Source organism: Anguilla anguilla, chromosome 4, assembly GCF_013347855.1.
Source record: "Anguilla anguilla isolate fAngAng1 chromosome 4, fAngAng1.pri, whole genome shotgun sequence".
In the NCBI taxonomy this organism is placed as follows: domain Eukaryota; kingdom Metazoa; phylum Chordata; class Actinopteri; order Anguilliformes; family Anguillidae; genus Anguilla; species Anguilla anguilla.
In genome coordinates this window covers 29828970-29844801 of record NC_049204.1, presented here as the reverse complement: position 1 = coordinate 29844801, position 15832 = coordinate 29828970, and the positions used below count along the sequence as shown (strand labels likewise).

The window sequence follows — 15832 nt, the reverse complement described above, 5'->3', positions numbered from 1 at the left end:
GGGTTTTTGCGTTCAATAGATCATTAACTTGAAATTTTGCTAAGCCATTAAAATACTATTGCACATCATATAAATATATGGTATGAAAATCCATAGGGCGAAGACTTTAATGACCAGGAAACTTCAATTTGAGGGAAAAGATCAGGTTACACAGGCATGAAGTTTAACGGGGCAGTGAAACTGAGCTCACCGTAAACCCGCAGGTCATACTCTCTCTCCTGCTCCCCTCCAGCGTTCACAGCCACGCAGGTGTAGCGCCCGGCGTCGCTGACCTGCGCGCTGCCGATGGCCAGGGCCCCGCCCCCGGACAGCACCTGGAGGAGAGGCAGGGTCAGGTGAGCAGCAGTGTCAATCAGGTCACAGACGCCACACGCGCGCCTCCAAACCGCCTCCCGCCGGCTGTACCTGAACGCCGTCGGAGAAGCTGGACACGGGGCTGCCGTCTTTGAGCCAGGTGAGGCTGGGAGGGGGCACGCCGCTGGACTCGCACTCCAGCCTCACCGGGTCGTTGACCACCACCGTCACCGTGCCGCCGCTGCTGGAGATGGAGGGGGGGACTGCAGGGGGGGCAGGCCAGAGAGCCACAGGTCACATGGTGCAGCTAACAACTTCTTATTAATTAATTACAAGCTTCTACAAGACGTGCTACCTCAAAACTATGGCCAAGACCGCTAAATAATCTATCATATAGCCCATTTGATAAAATGTAACATCCAGATCGGTCACTCACCGTACACTTGCAGCTGGTAGAACAGCTCTGCGTTTCCAGCCATGCTGACTGCCACGCACCGGTACAGCCCCGCATCGGACATCTGAGCGCTGTCGATCTCCAGCACCTGGCCCCGGTTCAGGAGGGTGACCCCGGCCGCGCTGGTCAGCGGCCGTCCGTCCTTATACCAGGTAATGGCTGACAAGAGATCGGAGAAGCCTCAAAACACCCCTCTCTCAGCCTCATTGTGTTTTATGCAAACTCATAAAAGCTTATGTTCCAATAAACATGCATCAGATTAGTCCATGGCTGCACTGGCCAAGCATTTTAATAAATTGTAGGTGCAAAAAAATAATCACCTCTTGTAAAAAAATATTCGCCTCATATTAAATTTGGAAAAACATCTGCTTTTAAAAAACCTAAACTGTATGGGGCCACTAAAAAAGGATACACCTGCGTATTTTTTATACAAACAGCGATTCATAAATGTTACGCTAACTAAGGCATTAAACTGCTGCAGGTACCTGGCAGGGGATTCCCAGAAGCTTTGCACTTGAGCTGAATTGGGTAGCCGGCGAGGATGGTTTCGTTTAGGGTCTCTCCACTGTGCTGGATACTGGGAGGCTCTACGGATCCAGAGGGAGGTTAGCCAACCATGCGCTCAGCACAGATGTGTACACAGCGCATGACAAACAAGCGCAACAGCGGCTTTGCTCATCTGAGAGGCCCTGACCAGAGCAGGAGCAAAGGCTCCAGAGAAACTACATTTTCGCTTTTGGCTCACGCCACCTCTCAGCGAGCGCGCCCATGTCTCGTACCGTGGACGCTGAGGCGGACGTGCTGCTGAGCCTCCCCCGCCGCGTTCGTGGCCACGCAGGTGTACCTCCCAGCATCCTCCAGTGCGGCCTTCACGATCTTCAGAACCCGGCCTGCTGACTCCAGCTATCGACACAGAAGAAGAGGCGGACGACTGAGCTGAGCTGAGCTGGCCAGAAGGACGTGTCGAATTTCTGGGAGAGGGCTACGAGACGGCAGACCGGGACAGGGCGGCGCGGCGGAGGGCTATGGCGGAAACGTTACCTTCAGGTGCCCCTGGGCGGTGCTGACCGGACGGCCGTCCTTCAGCCAGGTGATGGAGGGCGCGGGGATGCCGCTGGCCACGCACTGCAGGGTGACGGACTTGTGGAGGATCACCGAACGCTCGGAGGAGCCAGTGGAGCGTATTGAAGGGGGCACTACAGTCAGAGAGATCGAAAGACAAAGAGAGCTCTGTGAAAAAGAGAGAAACACTTCATGCGCATTACTGTGGGTCCTATCGGTGATGAGGAGCCCATTGCTAATTATGAGACGCGATTGTGCTTGTTTGCACAAGACCGCTAAAACAGCAGCAAATGCGATAGAGAATTACAGTAATTCATTTTTAAGTATACAGTTTATGAATCAGGAAAAATGTACACCACTTACCCAAAACTAAACCCTTCCAGAGGAAAGCATTTAAGGGAAAACACAGAGGCCGTTACAGTAAATCAAATAACTCTTTCAGCATTAGCCAACTGACAGAATTAAACCCCCACAGACGCTGTCTGTAAATGTAGAACGGCCACTCCTGGTTACCATGAACAGCCACGCTGAACTTCCTTTCGTGGTCGCCGGCCTCATTGGTGGCCACACACTGGAACTGCGCTGTGTCGGAGACCTGGGCGCGGGAGATGACCAGCTTCCTCCCGTTGGCAGAGATTCTCACCCCATCTGAAGGGCTGATTGGCTGACCGTTCTTCAGCCAACTGCAGGACACAGAACATGGAGCAGTCAGTGACAGAGAAAGAGAGAGCTGCATCGGGACACTGCTAAGCATCAAGTTTCTATATGTGGTGTGGCTGCCTTTAAACTATACATTCATGACTGTCCTCTTTTAAAAGGCTCCTTGGACTTCTTCAATATCAAATATATTATCTTATCTGAGTTTCGAAGCTGAATTCCTTAAACCCAGGACGCAATTAAAAACAAAGACTCAAAGTTCAGTTCAGAAGAATAATAAGATGAGCAGATAATGGTTTGACTCTTCAGTCCTTGCAGTTAGTCTCGTCCTCCAAAAAAGGAAAATCTGATCCCTGCTGGGGGAAGGGGTGAGAGCCGTTGTGCGGGACAGAAGGTCGCGCTCACGTGAGAAGGGGTGTCGGCGTCCCCGTGGCGTGACACTCCAGCTCCAGGGGGCTGTTGGCGATGACGGTGGCGTCTGTGGTTTCGTCTCCCCCCTCCACAGTTGGCGGTACTGAGTGAGGACAGACAGACAAATGAAAACAGTACTGTGCACGTCTGCCTGAGCCAAATTCCAGTAATGACAGAGTGTGTGCATGATATCCACTTAACTTCTGCAAGTAACAATGCTCGCTAGACTGTTCCTGCCCTTCTGACCCCAAAATCATTTTAGATGAGCCCTCTGCATTCCTGGGATTTTCCTGCTAAGATCTACATCTAGACCTTACTCAAGTAACATACAGCCTCTGCAAAAACAATTAACTTTTCACTTCGCCTGAGTATGTCAGAAAAGATAAGTTCATACAGCAGCTTCACTGTGTAAAGCCTGGCAAAATAGATAAGACAGCACAGCTTGATTTTGTGCAAAGGAAATCATCAGCAGTTACATTTTCTGTGTGAGAAAATGTTTTAAGTTGCTGTCATTTTTATCTGAAAAGGTGTAGATAAAGATATGAATTTGACAGGGTGATAACTCAAAATAGAAAGCATTCATGTGTTCTAGCAAGTAGACTGAAGCCCAGTGTGGGAGGAAGAGTGTATGGGCATGCCGGCAGCGTGGCCTCTGTCCTGGACAGGATTTTTAAAAACCCGGAGTCCATGGAATTACTGGGGTCAGGGGCTAAAATGTAAAAGTCAACTAAAAATGAGTTACGGCTTTCATTTTCAGTCACACAAGATATTCCATGGGGCCCAGTGCCCAGGCGCATGTTATCTCGTTGGAGGTCCAAGACATTCTCAGCCATTTCATGTGCAACTAGCATGCAAACAGGAAACACGCTCCAGCGCGAGCCAAAGAGCTCCTTCAGGAATTGATCGATCACTCTGGTGAAAGAATACATAGAAATAAACTAAACAAACATGCCGTGTTTGTACTAACTCCTGTAATCTATGTGCTTGCAAGATAATCACTTTCCGGCCCTTTCTTTGACCACTTTAATCTTTGTTGCAAGAAACTGCCGGCATGCTTGCTGGATATACGGCACCTATGTTCTATGTCCACGCTTTACTTTGAGACTAAATGAGGTTTAACTAAACAGAAACCCTGAGAGCCTGAACATTTTTATTTGGAATTGAGAAATAACAATCTTTTTTGAGAGTTAAAGCAGAGTAACAGATCAGCAGCACAATGTCTGCAGTAACAGTCCACAGGAGATCGAGGACCGGACACTCATCAAGACAGAGGGTCCATCAGAGAAGCTGAAGCAGAGGCGCCGTTACCTAGGACTCTGACGTCGTACTTGATCTCCTTCTCCCCGGCGATGCTGGTCGCCACGCACACGTATCTCCCCGAGTCGGACACGGCGGCGGTGAGGATCTCGATCTTCCTCCCGCCCTGCAGCACCCTCACGCTGTCACTGCTCTTCACTGGGACCCCATCCTTCAGCCAGGTCAGCGCCGGAGGGGGGTGACCCCCCGCCTCGCACTCCAGGGTCAGGGGCTTACTGACCACCACCTTCCTCTCCGTTGGCTTGTCGAGACCCCCTTCTATAGAGGGGGGGACTGAGAAAACGTAAGGACAGGCTCAGAACCCGCTCGACACAAAATGGTTCACAGATTTCACCTTAAAATGAGTATTTATTTATACTGGAATCGAGTGTTTCATGGTGGAAGTTAGTCAGTTAGCTGACTTTCATCTTTCTAACGTCTGCAGCACACTGCTAAAAACATTGTTTCACTTGGCTAATTTAACCCATTTTTTTACCGTAAACGTCCAGTTCGTACGACTTCTCGGCGGTACCGGCCACGCTGGTGACGCGGCAGGTGTACTGGCCGGCGTCGGACACCTGGGCCAGGGGAATCTTGAGGAACTGGCCCCGGTCCACGTACAGGGCCTGCCGGTTGGAGATGATCACCTGGCCGTTCTTGTACCAGGTGACGGCGGGGAAGGGCACGCCGCGGGCCTCGCACTCCAGCGTCACCGCGCTGTTGAGGAGGGCGGTGGCCTCGGTGGTGACGTTACCCCCCTTGATGCTGGGGGGCACTGGAAGGAGAGGCAGGAAGTGTCCGGTTAGCCACTTCACCCTTTTCCTGTTGGGTGTGAAGTCCCCCACGGAAGCCTCACCTGCACTCACCATGCACGCTCAGGCTGAAGTCCTTGGACTGTTTTCCCGCTGCGTTGGTGGCACTGCACTGGTAGCGCGCCTGGTCCCCCAGACGGGCACTCTTTATCCTCAGCACCTGGCCTCTGTTCATCAGCTCGAGGTTGGGATCACCCAGGAACACCGGTCTAGCAACGGCAAACGTTTACATAACATTCTCAGCTTTGCCTTCAGTAGAACACTTACAATATATAAATATAAAAAGAGATAGTCTTTTTTTTTACTTTATTATTTTGTTTGAAATGGTTTTAATGCAAATGGTTGAGAGTATCTGTTGGGAAGGAGCGAAGCAGACACTCACTTCCTGTCTTTGTACCACTGAATGGTGGGGAAGGGCACTCCTTTGACTTTGCACTCCAGACTGACCTCCTGGTTGAGAATGGCAGAAACGTCACGGGGAATGTTGGAACTGATAATACTGGGTGGAACTGCAAACAGAATCAAGCATTTCCGATTAATACCAAGAGCATTTATACCAAGGCTGGACAGCTGTTTTCTGCATGCAAGTAAACCCCCACAGCCAGGAAGAGCCCCTCAGCAGTCTCACCCAGTACGTCCAGGTGGAAGTCCTTCTCTGTGCTGCCCGCAATGTTGATGGCCTTGCAGCTGTAGTGACCGGCGTCAGCTGTAGCCGTTCTCAGGAGCTTGAGAGTCTTCCCACCCTGCAGGATCTGAACCGAGCTGCTGGGGACAACCTGTGGCCAGAAAAAGCAAGTTACTTCCCAGAATGCACTGCCTCTGGATCTGTTTTTCATAAACATTGCTCACTGTCATTATGTGTCAATTATACCTAATTTCAAATAAGCCAATTTATTGAATCTTTTTTGTTCAGTGAGAAGCTCTAATACGTATGTGAAGTATGTTAATTTGTCACTCCTTCATGAATTGATTTCTCAAGTCATTTTACACAGCGACCCTGAAGCATATAGCTATGGAGGAAATGTGAGTGGCAATGAGATATCTACAATAAGAGCCACTCTACAGTAACAATATGACAAATTTGATTTGATTACAGACGAATCAGAATCATGAATGTGAGCAGTCACACTTACAGGCACTCCTTCTTTGTACCATGTGATGACTGGGGTGGGACTTCCTGTGACCTCACACAGCAGGGTGGTGGGCTGATGCAACACTACTGACACATTAGCCGGAGTCTGGCTATCCTGTACGTCCGGAGGCACTGCACAGACAGAGGGGAGGGGTCAAGAACCAGTCCCACAACAGCTGACTTAAACGAGACTTGTCACGTGAGCGCTCACCGTTGACCTTCAGCTGGTACTTCCTCTCGGTGGTCCCAGCGTCATTGACCGCCACGCAGACATACTCGCCGTTGTCCAGGGGAGACACGGAGGCCAGGATGAGGAGGGTGCCGTCCTCCAGGATGGACACGCCCGGTTCGTTTCCGGTCAGCTCCTGACCATTTCTCAGCCACTTGATCACCGGCTTCGGGGTTCCTGCAGTTCAACAGCGAAGAGCCACTCAGAGCCACTGAGCACAAACAAGACCAGGCTACACATGCTAGAATAATTACATCCATTTATGCCCTAATTAATGGGCAAGCATTTGGTCCTAGGCACCTGCACTTTATGTACAGCTGTCGTTATCAAACAATGTTCTGTATGTCGTAATAAACGGAAACATCCTTATTTGAAACACTGAACCCTTATTAGTTACAGCAGTCTTTGTTTTTCATTGTCAGATAAATCTGCCGTTACGATGCCACCATCTCACCTTTAGCTTGGCAGGGGAAAGCGATCCGCTGGTTGGCCACTCTTTCTTGCAGGGGGCTGTTGAAAGGAGGCTCGGATTCCTCCACGACAGGGGGCACTGGGAGAGAACGGAGGGGACACAGTCAGCGTCGACGCTCGCTGCTGTTACGCGGGAGCGGCGGGAGAGCGGCGGGGACGCACCTTGGACCTGCAGCTGGACGTGCGCCTCGTCGCGTCCAGCCACGTTGCGGGCCACGCAGGTGTAGACCCCCGCATCCGACAGCCCCACCTGGGCGATGGCCAGCGTGCCGTCGGGGAGGCCGCTGTACTGGGAGCCGTCCACCAGCAGGGCGGCGCCGTCCTTCAGCCAGGTGACCGTGGGCTCGGGCACCCCCCGAACCACGCAGGGCAGGTCAACGGGGTGTCCGACTTGGACCTTCATCACACGAGGGCCAGCCTGGATGCTCGGGGGCACTGAAAGAATTTGGCAGGCACTCAAAAGCCAGAACCATTTAGACTGGATCTGCCATTATAAAACATCCACCTGACCAGAGCCCATTTGGTTCACTTCCCCTTCTTCTCCACATTTTTAATGCCCAGTTGTCCTCATTAGCCCTCACTGCTGAAACTTCTGCTTTCGATTCAGAAAAACACAGCAGCACGTTCTCTCCTCAGAAGCATGTGATGTCAGCCACTCGGATATGAGTTCGAGGAAAGCACTTCATATGCAGCTAAATGAGATTTGGTCATTCACACACAAAGAGCAGCTGTCATCCTGGAGCACTGAAACCCTCCCTCCCCTACACGATGTTAGCGTCAACTGTGCAGGGCAGCCGGACACTGTTGACACTGACTATGATCATCACTCCCTTATTTTTCTTGTTTTTCCCATAGATTCTGTAAGTGCAAGGTGTTAGCATTTGTTTTATACTCTTTTGTGATGTGTATAATTTATTTTCTAAACTCCTTTAGGAGTTCCCCTGGAAAGTCTGGAAAGCATAATCCTGTCTGGACAAAAAAACACAACTGACACATTTCTTGATTATTATAATTTGAACGTTAACTGCAGTCTTCAGACGTTTCTAATGATGTGAAAATATTTCATGTGATGCGGTTAGAATCTAAGCTGTTATTTTACTTAATTTTCTTTTACGGCAGCAAAATTATTCCAGTTAGTGTAACTGGAATGGCTTTAATCATTTCCCTGGTGTCATATATTTATTTCTACCATAACCCCATGTCTGACAACGCGTTCCAACACAACACGTAGCAATGGGGTGTGATGACTTCACCTTTTTTGGCCTTTGAATTACATTCCAAATAGCAGTACGTCATATACCATAGCACAAATAAACATATTGCACCAGCAGCTGTTAGCAAAAAAGAGTCTGATTTAAAACTTGCATTAAAAATGGCCTTTCCTTTAGTGATACGGGAATTAGCAGAGTAACGGCCGAGCAGGGAACTGAGGGTGTGCCTCTGGAACTCATGAACAAAGATTCTGCTGTTCAGATTTCGCTTTGCTGTTGAGTGAAGTTGGTTAATTGGGTCGTCTCTGACCGGGCTGCTTTTGATGAACCCCGATGTACAGACTTGGTAGGTGTGAGCTGAGAAGGTTCTGGCAGCGTTTGTTATTTTATAAAGACTGCTTCAGGTGTGACTGAGGAATGAGGCCACAGCCTGCTGAAAGACCTTATGGAACCTGCACCCAGCTGAATGGTGGTTTTTGCCAGCATGGTTTCTGATTATTTTGCTAAAATAAATCACGGTAACGCTGAAGGAGAGGGAGGAAGCCCAGACTGATTCTTTCAGGTCTGCTGCCTCCCTCTGCATATTTTGCAGTTTTGGTAACCGCCCTAAAAAAAATAATTTTGCCCTCCCCCCCAAAACTTTGACTGCATTGAGAGACACTATTTTTAAGAAGTTTCAGTGTGGGGATGAAAGCCACAGCGGCTTAGAGGGAAGACAGTCATAGTTGGCTGAGATAAGACGTGAAGGGAGTTATGGAAGTGTGCGGAAACCGGGACGCGCCCACGTGCACTCTTACCGTTGACACTCAGCCTCACTGCCTGAGTGAAGTTCCCCGCGATGTTGGTGGCCACACACAGATACATGCCGCTGTCTGACACCCTGGTTTCCAGGATCTTCATGGACCCCGAGGGCAGCTGGGAGTGCCTGCAGGGAAAAGCGTGCACACGGCTTTCACGGAGCCTGTACCACAATTATACACCACCTGCGCATTCAACGCTGATGGTAATTGAAAGGACGAGGTTTTAATTGCGCTGTAATTTTAGCTAAACCACAAGCACTTGCTCCCGCAGGGGAAAAATAGGTATGAATTTAAAAAAATTTTAAAAATCACAAAATGCATGGTTTTAAGTTTTATGCTTCACCAGTTTCTACAAATGAATCCATGTAATTTTAGTGACTGCAGCTGTTACAGACTGAAACAGACATCATGATGTATGAAATGGCAAATCGTACAGCACAGCACTCTGTCCCAGATCAGAAGCCCCGCTGCTGGTTCTGACAAACACTGTAAAAGTGCGGGACCACCTGTTAAAACTCAAAACCACATTTCACCGTGCAGCACGCTAAATGCAAACTCCACGTCTTCAGCCGATATAAGAGTGACCTCATCGGTGCTCAAACCTGCCGACCGCATGCGCTCGCTCACCCCACCACACCTCTCTACCGGCTGCCAGCGCTGCCAGGAGCTCGCCTACACTGTTTATTTCACTGTGCAGCTGACATAGACCCTGGAAGGCCTGGATAAGGCTGACTTCAGTTTAGCACACCCTACCAAACATATGGACGCAATTTGAAGCATAAGTCCAAAATCCACACTCGGAGACACGAACGGCGAGATTTATCTCCAGCCAAATGCAATGGCAGAAAAAAATGGTTTCTGATTTTTGGTAAAGACCTGAAAGCCTATGGGAAAGCCTCAATGAGAGCTATGTCAACAAAGTGACTTGTCTTCTCAGGTTCTCATCCTCTCAGTCTCGGTTCACAAGGCGCTTTACTGTTCGCTGCACTATCAGATGAAAATAGCGCACAGGGTCATTCTACAGCTATAGATGTCACAGTGTGTTGTGTGTACAGTGAAAGCCCCATGCACAAGGAGAGGGAAAGGGAGCGATGGAGGGGTGGGGCTTGCCTCGGAGAGAAGGGGGAGATGAGCTGTCGCTCTTTGGCCCAGGTGATGATGGGGGGTGGGACACTCTGGACCTCACATGGAAGGGTAACGTCCTCCCCTGCGGTTACCGACACCTCCACCAGTCCACTTGCGCTGTCTTGACCATCTGGAGTTCCAACCACCCGTGGTCTCACTACAAACACACACACACACACAGGGCCTGACATGGAGGTCCTCACAAAGGACGTAAATGTGGCACAGAGAGCACAGTGCTTCTAATTGCTAACAAAGCTCAGCCTAGACTCCCACAAAGTCTGACAGAATCTAATGCAAAGTCAATTAATCTTAATTTAGAAAAGGCAGTCAGTTGCACTGCAGGACTGCAACTGAAGCTGAGGAGACGCAGACCACAGAGGGATGTATCAAAGGAGCGAAAGGCTTCCTGCAGGCGTAATTTGCATACTTGTGTCTAGTTTTAGGTAGATGGTGGTGTTGGTAAGATGGTAAGGGTAAGAGTCAGCTGTAGGTTAGATGGTGGTGAGGGTAAGAGTCAGGTGTAGGTTAGACAGTGGTGAGGGTAAGAGTCAGGTGTAGGTTAGATGGTGGTGGGGGTAAGAGTCACGTGTAGGTTAGGTGGTGGTGAGGGTAAGAGTCAGCTGTAGGTTAGATAGTGGTGAGGGTAAGAGTCAGGTTTAGGTTAGACAGTGGTGAGGGTAAGAGTCAGGTGTAGGTTAGATGGTGGTGAGGGTAAGGGTCAGGTGTAGGTTAGACGGTGGTGAGGGTAAGAGTCAGCTGTAGGTTAGATGGTGGTGGGGGTAAGAGTCAGGTGTAGGTTAGATGGTGGTGGGGGTAAGAGTCAGCTGTAGGTTAGATGGTGGTGGAGGTAAGAGTCAGGTGTAGGTTAGATGGTGGTGGGGGTAAGAGTCAGCTGTAGGTTAGATGGTGGTGGAGGTAAGAGTCAGCTGTAGGTTAGATGGTGGTGGGGGTAAGAGTCAGGTGTAGGTTAGACAGTGGTGTGGGTAAGAGTCAGCTGTAGGTTAGACAGTGGTGAGGGTAAGAGTCAGGTGTAGGTTAGATGGTGGTGGGGGTAAGAGTCAGGTGTAGGTTAGATGGTGGTGGAGGTAAGAGTCAGGTGTAGGTTAGATGGTGGTGGGGGTAAGAGTCAGGTGTAGGTTAGATGGTGGTGGAGGTAAGAGTCAGCTGTAGGTTAGATGGTGGTCGGGGTAAGAGTCAGCTGTAGGTTAGATGGTGGTGGAGGTAAGAGTCAGGTGTAGGTTAGATGGTGGTGTGGGTAAGAGTCAGCTGTAGGTTAGATGGTGGTGGGGGTAAGGGTTGGTGCCGTACCGTACACAGTGAGCTGGATCTTCTTGGTGCTGTAGCCTGCAGCATTGGTGGCAGTGCAGACGAACTCGCCAGACTCACTCCCGCTGGGCGAGGCGATGTGCAGGCTGCCATCCTGCTCCAGGGTGAAGGCCAGACCACTGAGATCCAGCAGATCCCCTCTCTGCAATGAGCACCACCCACCCACACACACACACACACACACACACACACACACACAGGAATCATAGGTCTTTATTCGTTCTCAACTTAAGAAGACAGTCAAACCGAAAGCAAAGTGAGTGGGTGGGTTTCTTTGCTCACAGCACAAAAGTCCACACCCCTTGCTGCTTAGCTCCCTGACTGACACTGACACTACAATGGAATGGAGTCATTCACACGTTGTTACATCTGGAGAAGCGGCTTGTTTTGTAATCCAACAAGTCATTACGCATGAAATAAAAACATCATACTGAAGAACAAGGGCAAAGGCATCAAAATTCAGCAGCTGCTGCAGAACCTATTAACAGGGTTGGGTTTCATTTGCCCCAGAAGTCCCATTCACTTTAATACTGAAACATTTGTCCTTACTAAAGGAGAAAAACACATTCCTGCAGTGCCACACAAACTTCCTGCAGCAGATTAAAGGCTTTTGCTGGCTATTGCCGTCTGCCACTGTCATTGCAGCACCCAAAGCTGGAAATAAAACAGTGATAAAAATGTATTACAAGACACGGGTGTTGCAATGGAACAGTAACCGTGCGCTCAGACCATGTTCTTGCGCTCTCACGGCATGTCAAAGTCAAGCTCTGGAAAAGTTTTTTTTACACAGGTCTCGAAGCAAGAAAAGTATGCGTTGCGTGGGTGTGGGACATTTACTGTGATGCCATTTAAATGAGACACGATGACTTCATTCCATACTGCTTCTCAAATTTTAAATTTACTGCCTTTGATTTCATGTGCCTGCCAAAGATTTCAGTTTTCCTTGCATGCACCAATGCTTTCAAAACACCGAAGCCAAAACTCGGTCCAGAATACTGCTATGGACACAGGCTACATTTGTGCATGCATTTTTTGAACATATATTGGCAGACAGTTCTAGCGCAGATACTGCAATAAAAGGTGATGGGTTCTTGTGCAATGCTTTCAACTTTTACAGCATATTCCAGTATTCCAATGTACACTGACCTCTGTTTAACACTGTATAGAACACAAGTAGCTTATTCTTCTGCCTAGTTGGCTTTGCAGATGTTAGGCCAGAATAGTGTTCACTGTTCTCGGCTAGAAATAGCTGTACAAAATAAGTATCGTACCTTACTGAACCCGTGTTCAGCAGTTGTTTACGACCATGAAATGCACTTTTTTGTATGTCGCTTTGGATAAAAGCGTCTGCCAAATGAATGTAATGTAATGTAACAAGTAATTTTGCTTTTCTGAAACTGGCATTCGGTATTTTATAAGTCTCCTGCACGTAACAAACACGTCATACAATACTGAGACTGTAATTTCTTACAGGCATGTACATCACTCATGACAGCATTACTGTAGCTCTGACAATTACTGAGAAGAATCAACAACAGCCATTCTCTTCAGTCAAATATACATTCACAGGGTCTTTGGTGAGTACACAGCAGTGCTCTGTAAGTTTGTGTTCTCTTCAAGCCATTCTCCAGATCATTTTAGTCTCCAAAGGAAAAAGATTCATTCACAGATATCTATGGTAACATTTAACATGTTACAGTGGATGAGAGAGAGAATGTGTACCCTGAAACCAGGAAGGTGTGGGTACTGGGTCAAGCCAGGCCCAATTAAATACCAGCAATATATACGGCCACTCTGTCTGGCACTTTTTAACAGCGCTTACACTGAGGTTTTATTGATTGCTGTAGCACTCTCAAAAAAGGAATTATTAAAAATCATTTCACAGAGAGCAAGTTATACCAGATGTAACATCAAAAAGTTGAGCGAAAACAGCGACAATACAGGTATAATCACACTGCATTCAAGCATACATATGTGCCGATTTGTGAACAAAGAATGATCAAATTGTCCTCCATGTTTTCCAACGGCGCACAGGAACTGCCGCCGTGGGCTATGCATGGCAATTTGTGGTCACTCAGTCACTCACTCACGGATGACCTTTGAGGGACGTTTTGCAGGACGCATGCGCAGGCGGTGCTTCGTATAGTAGGACGCATGCGCAGGTAGTGCCAGCTAAAATGTGTCTGCGGGAGTGAGTTGCGCCGTGGGTCTGGACAGTTCCGTGCTTGTTTTATAGTGTTGTTTTATACAGGGTCATAACAATATATTAGTTAGGGAACTAGACTGACAGGTTGTAGGTTTGATTCACAGCTGGGGCACTGCTGTTGTACAATTTAGTAGGCACTTAACGCAAATTGCTTCAGTAAAAATATCCAGCTGTTTAACTGGATTGTATGTAAAAATGCAATTTGAGTAAGTTTCTTGGATACGACTATCTGATGAATGTCATAAAATAAAGGGGAAAAGATCCCCAAAATTCACCAAAATAGTTTTTAAAAAAAAATGGTAAATGGGAGAATAGAACTTATAAAAGAAACTAAGACAAACCTACTACAGAAACAGAGAATACGCTTGGGCCATGTGTGCCACAGGAGGACATACAGTACACGGTACAGAGCCCAGAATAACCATGACGGACTCGCACTCTTTACCTGGGACCAGGTGATGGCAGGAATGGGCACCCCACTGGCACGGCAGGGCAGGGAGATGGGCATCCCCTCAATGGTGCTGAAGACCTGTGGACCATGCTGGATACTGGGAGGCACTGGAGGAGAAAACAAGGTGTCATTACAGTGGGAAGCATCCAACACTCCAAAGATTTTCTTTTCCCTTCTGGAATACTCTGCTCAGTATTCTTCTTCAGGCGCTCAGTGTTATCAGATTGTGAGGGGTTGAGCATACGTAGTTGGAATAAGGAAAAGTGGCCCAAAGCGCCCCCCCCCCCCCCATTCTCACCCCCACTGTGCTGCAGCTCTCCAACCAAACCTCTCTGTAGGCCATACATAAAGCTGACAGCAAAACTCCACTGGGCGTGCACTGAATACTAATGACAGCAGGAAATATCATTTGATGGATGCTTCCGGAAACTCACACCATCCCATTTGTCTCTTTTTCTCTCTGGTCCCCAACTCCCCATTTTCCAGAATACCGACTACCTACTTTCCAGAATTGGCTATCTTTTGCATCCACCGCGATCAAATGATTTATTTGACGGTGCGACCATTGTCCACTGCAGCTCATGTTCCGCAAGTTAGTGGTCTTCGGTTGGCGTCTGAATGGCTGATGCAGCTTTTGGCTCCACACCTCAAGGTATCCTTTCTCTGCCTCCCTGCTCTTGCTATCTGTTTTATTAATAAGCACAATAAGTAGAGGGACATCTGCCGAAGCCATTAGTACTGGAAACTTGGATCGGCCCTTGTGATCCACCAGGGTTTAAGGTACAATTAGCGATTTAGCCCTTAGCTTTACGCAACGCTTTACATGGACAATTGTGTTCTTTTATGGCCTCAGCAAACAAGCTGGATGCCAATGCATCTCATTATCATTGTTGCTATATACTGAAGACAGCAGTGCAGTGTTGCTTTTGATCTTCCAAGTGCTCTCCATTTTTGCTTGTCAGAACCAATTTGTGCTAAGCCAGACCTGCTACTTGGTTGCCAAGTGTATTCAATGGAAAGAGAAAGTTTATCCACTCATTCCTCAACAGTGTCCCACCCAATGCAACTGATTCAAGTTTTTGTAAGTATATGAAATTCTAAATGCAGTAATAAAGTAAGACAATCCTACTGAGGATGACTACAATGACAGAGGAAATACAGGCCTGTTATATAAGTCAAACACAGGGAGCAGAGTGCCAGAACGAGCACAGCTGGGAGTTTGTGTATTTTAGCAAGTGCCACTTCCCCCTCCTTCCCTCCTCCCCGCCCCCAGCAGCCTGATCGTCATTCCTGCTCTGGCTGCTGAGTGCTGAAGGGGCACCTTTTTTGCTTTTTTTTAGGGCAGGGCATGGGCGGGGTCCAAACAGAGGCTCACTTAGGGCTGCCACGTACCGAAAACGTTGACGACGGTAGTGCGGTTGCTGGATCCGGCGACGTTCTGAGCCAGGCAGGTGTACTCGCCGCCATTCTGCAGCCGCACGCGTTCGATGTGCAGGCTGCCGTCCCGTCGGATTGTCACGTAGGGGCTGGGACTGACCTGGGCATAGAAACAACTCAATTCAGCCCGTCCTACGACAGATTAGTCTCATTCAGTTTATCAACACAGACCAGACCTTTCATCCACACAACTAAGTGTGAGGTGCAAATGGTTCATTAGACAATAGTGTTTTACCATGAAGCTCATTCAGCACAATGTAGAAGTGACAAATCAAAACTTTCATTGCAGAGGTAGAAAGGATAAGATACTAAGCCAGAAAAAAGTTAGTTTAACATTCAGTATAGTCTTTAAATCACATGACTCAGGTAGAACAGAATGCAGAGCAAAGTAGTTATTGGAGAATCATAAACGACATTTCTCAATTTCACACTTATGCAGACATACTGACCATTTGAGG

At 48.3% G+C, this 15832-nt stretch overlaps 1 protein-coding gene across 3 annotated transcripts in view; it reads right to left on the bottom strand.

The window, feature by feature from the left end:
- Positions 1 to 15832, bottom strand: part of hmcn1 (hemicentin 1) — a 92017-nt gene that overhangs the window by 37128 nt on the left and 39057 nt on the right. For all 3 annotated transcript variants that reach the window (XM_035412007.1, XM_035412009.1, XM_035412008.1), the window contains exons 19-40: positions 15330 to 15474; positions 13932 to 14044; positions 11263 to 11422; positions 9940 to 10111; positions 8827 to 8954; positions 6981 to 7253; positions 6802 to 6897; positions 6330 to 6524; positions 6120 to 6250; positions 5615 to 5762; positions 5369 to 5495; positions 5041 to 5195; positions 4671 to 4949; positions 4187 to 4468; positions 2873 to 2981; positions 2324 to 2493; positions 1790 to 1944; positions 1528 to 1651; positions 1234 to 1335; positions 731 to 907; positions 406 to 557; positions 191 to 314 (exon numbers count right to left, since the gene is read on the bottom strand). In XM_035412007.1, coding sequence (XP_035267898.1) covers positions 191 to 314; positions 406 to 557; positions 731 to 907; positions 1234 to 1335; positions 1528 to 1651; positions 1790 to 1944; positions 2324 to 2493; positions 2873 to 2981; positions 4187 to 4468; positions 4671 to 4949; positions 5041 to 5195; positions 5369 to 5495; positions 5615 to 5762; positions 6120 to 6250; positions 6330 to 6524; positions 6802 to 6897; positions 6981 to 7253; positions 8827 to 8954; positions 9940 to 10111; positions 11263 to 11422; positions 13932 to 14044; positions 15330 to 15474 — 3517 coding nt within the window. The remainder of the gene's footprint in view (positions 1 to 190; positions 315 to 405; positions 558 to 730; positions 908 to 1233; positions 1336 to 1527; positions 1652 to 1789; positions 1945 to 2323; positions 2494 to 2872; positions 2982 to 4186; positions 4469 to 4670; positions 4950 to 5040; positions 5196 to 5368; positions 5496 to 5614; positions 5763 to 6119; positions 6251 to 6329; positions 6525 to 6801; positions 6898 to 6980; positions 7254 to 8826; positions 8955 to 9939; positions 10112 to 11262; positions 11423 to 13931; positions 14045 to 15329; positions 15475 to 15832) is intronic.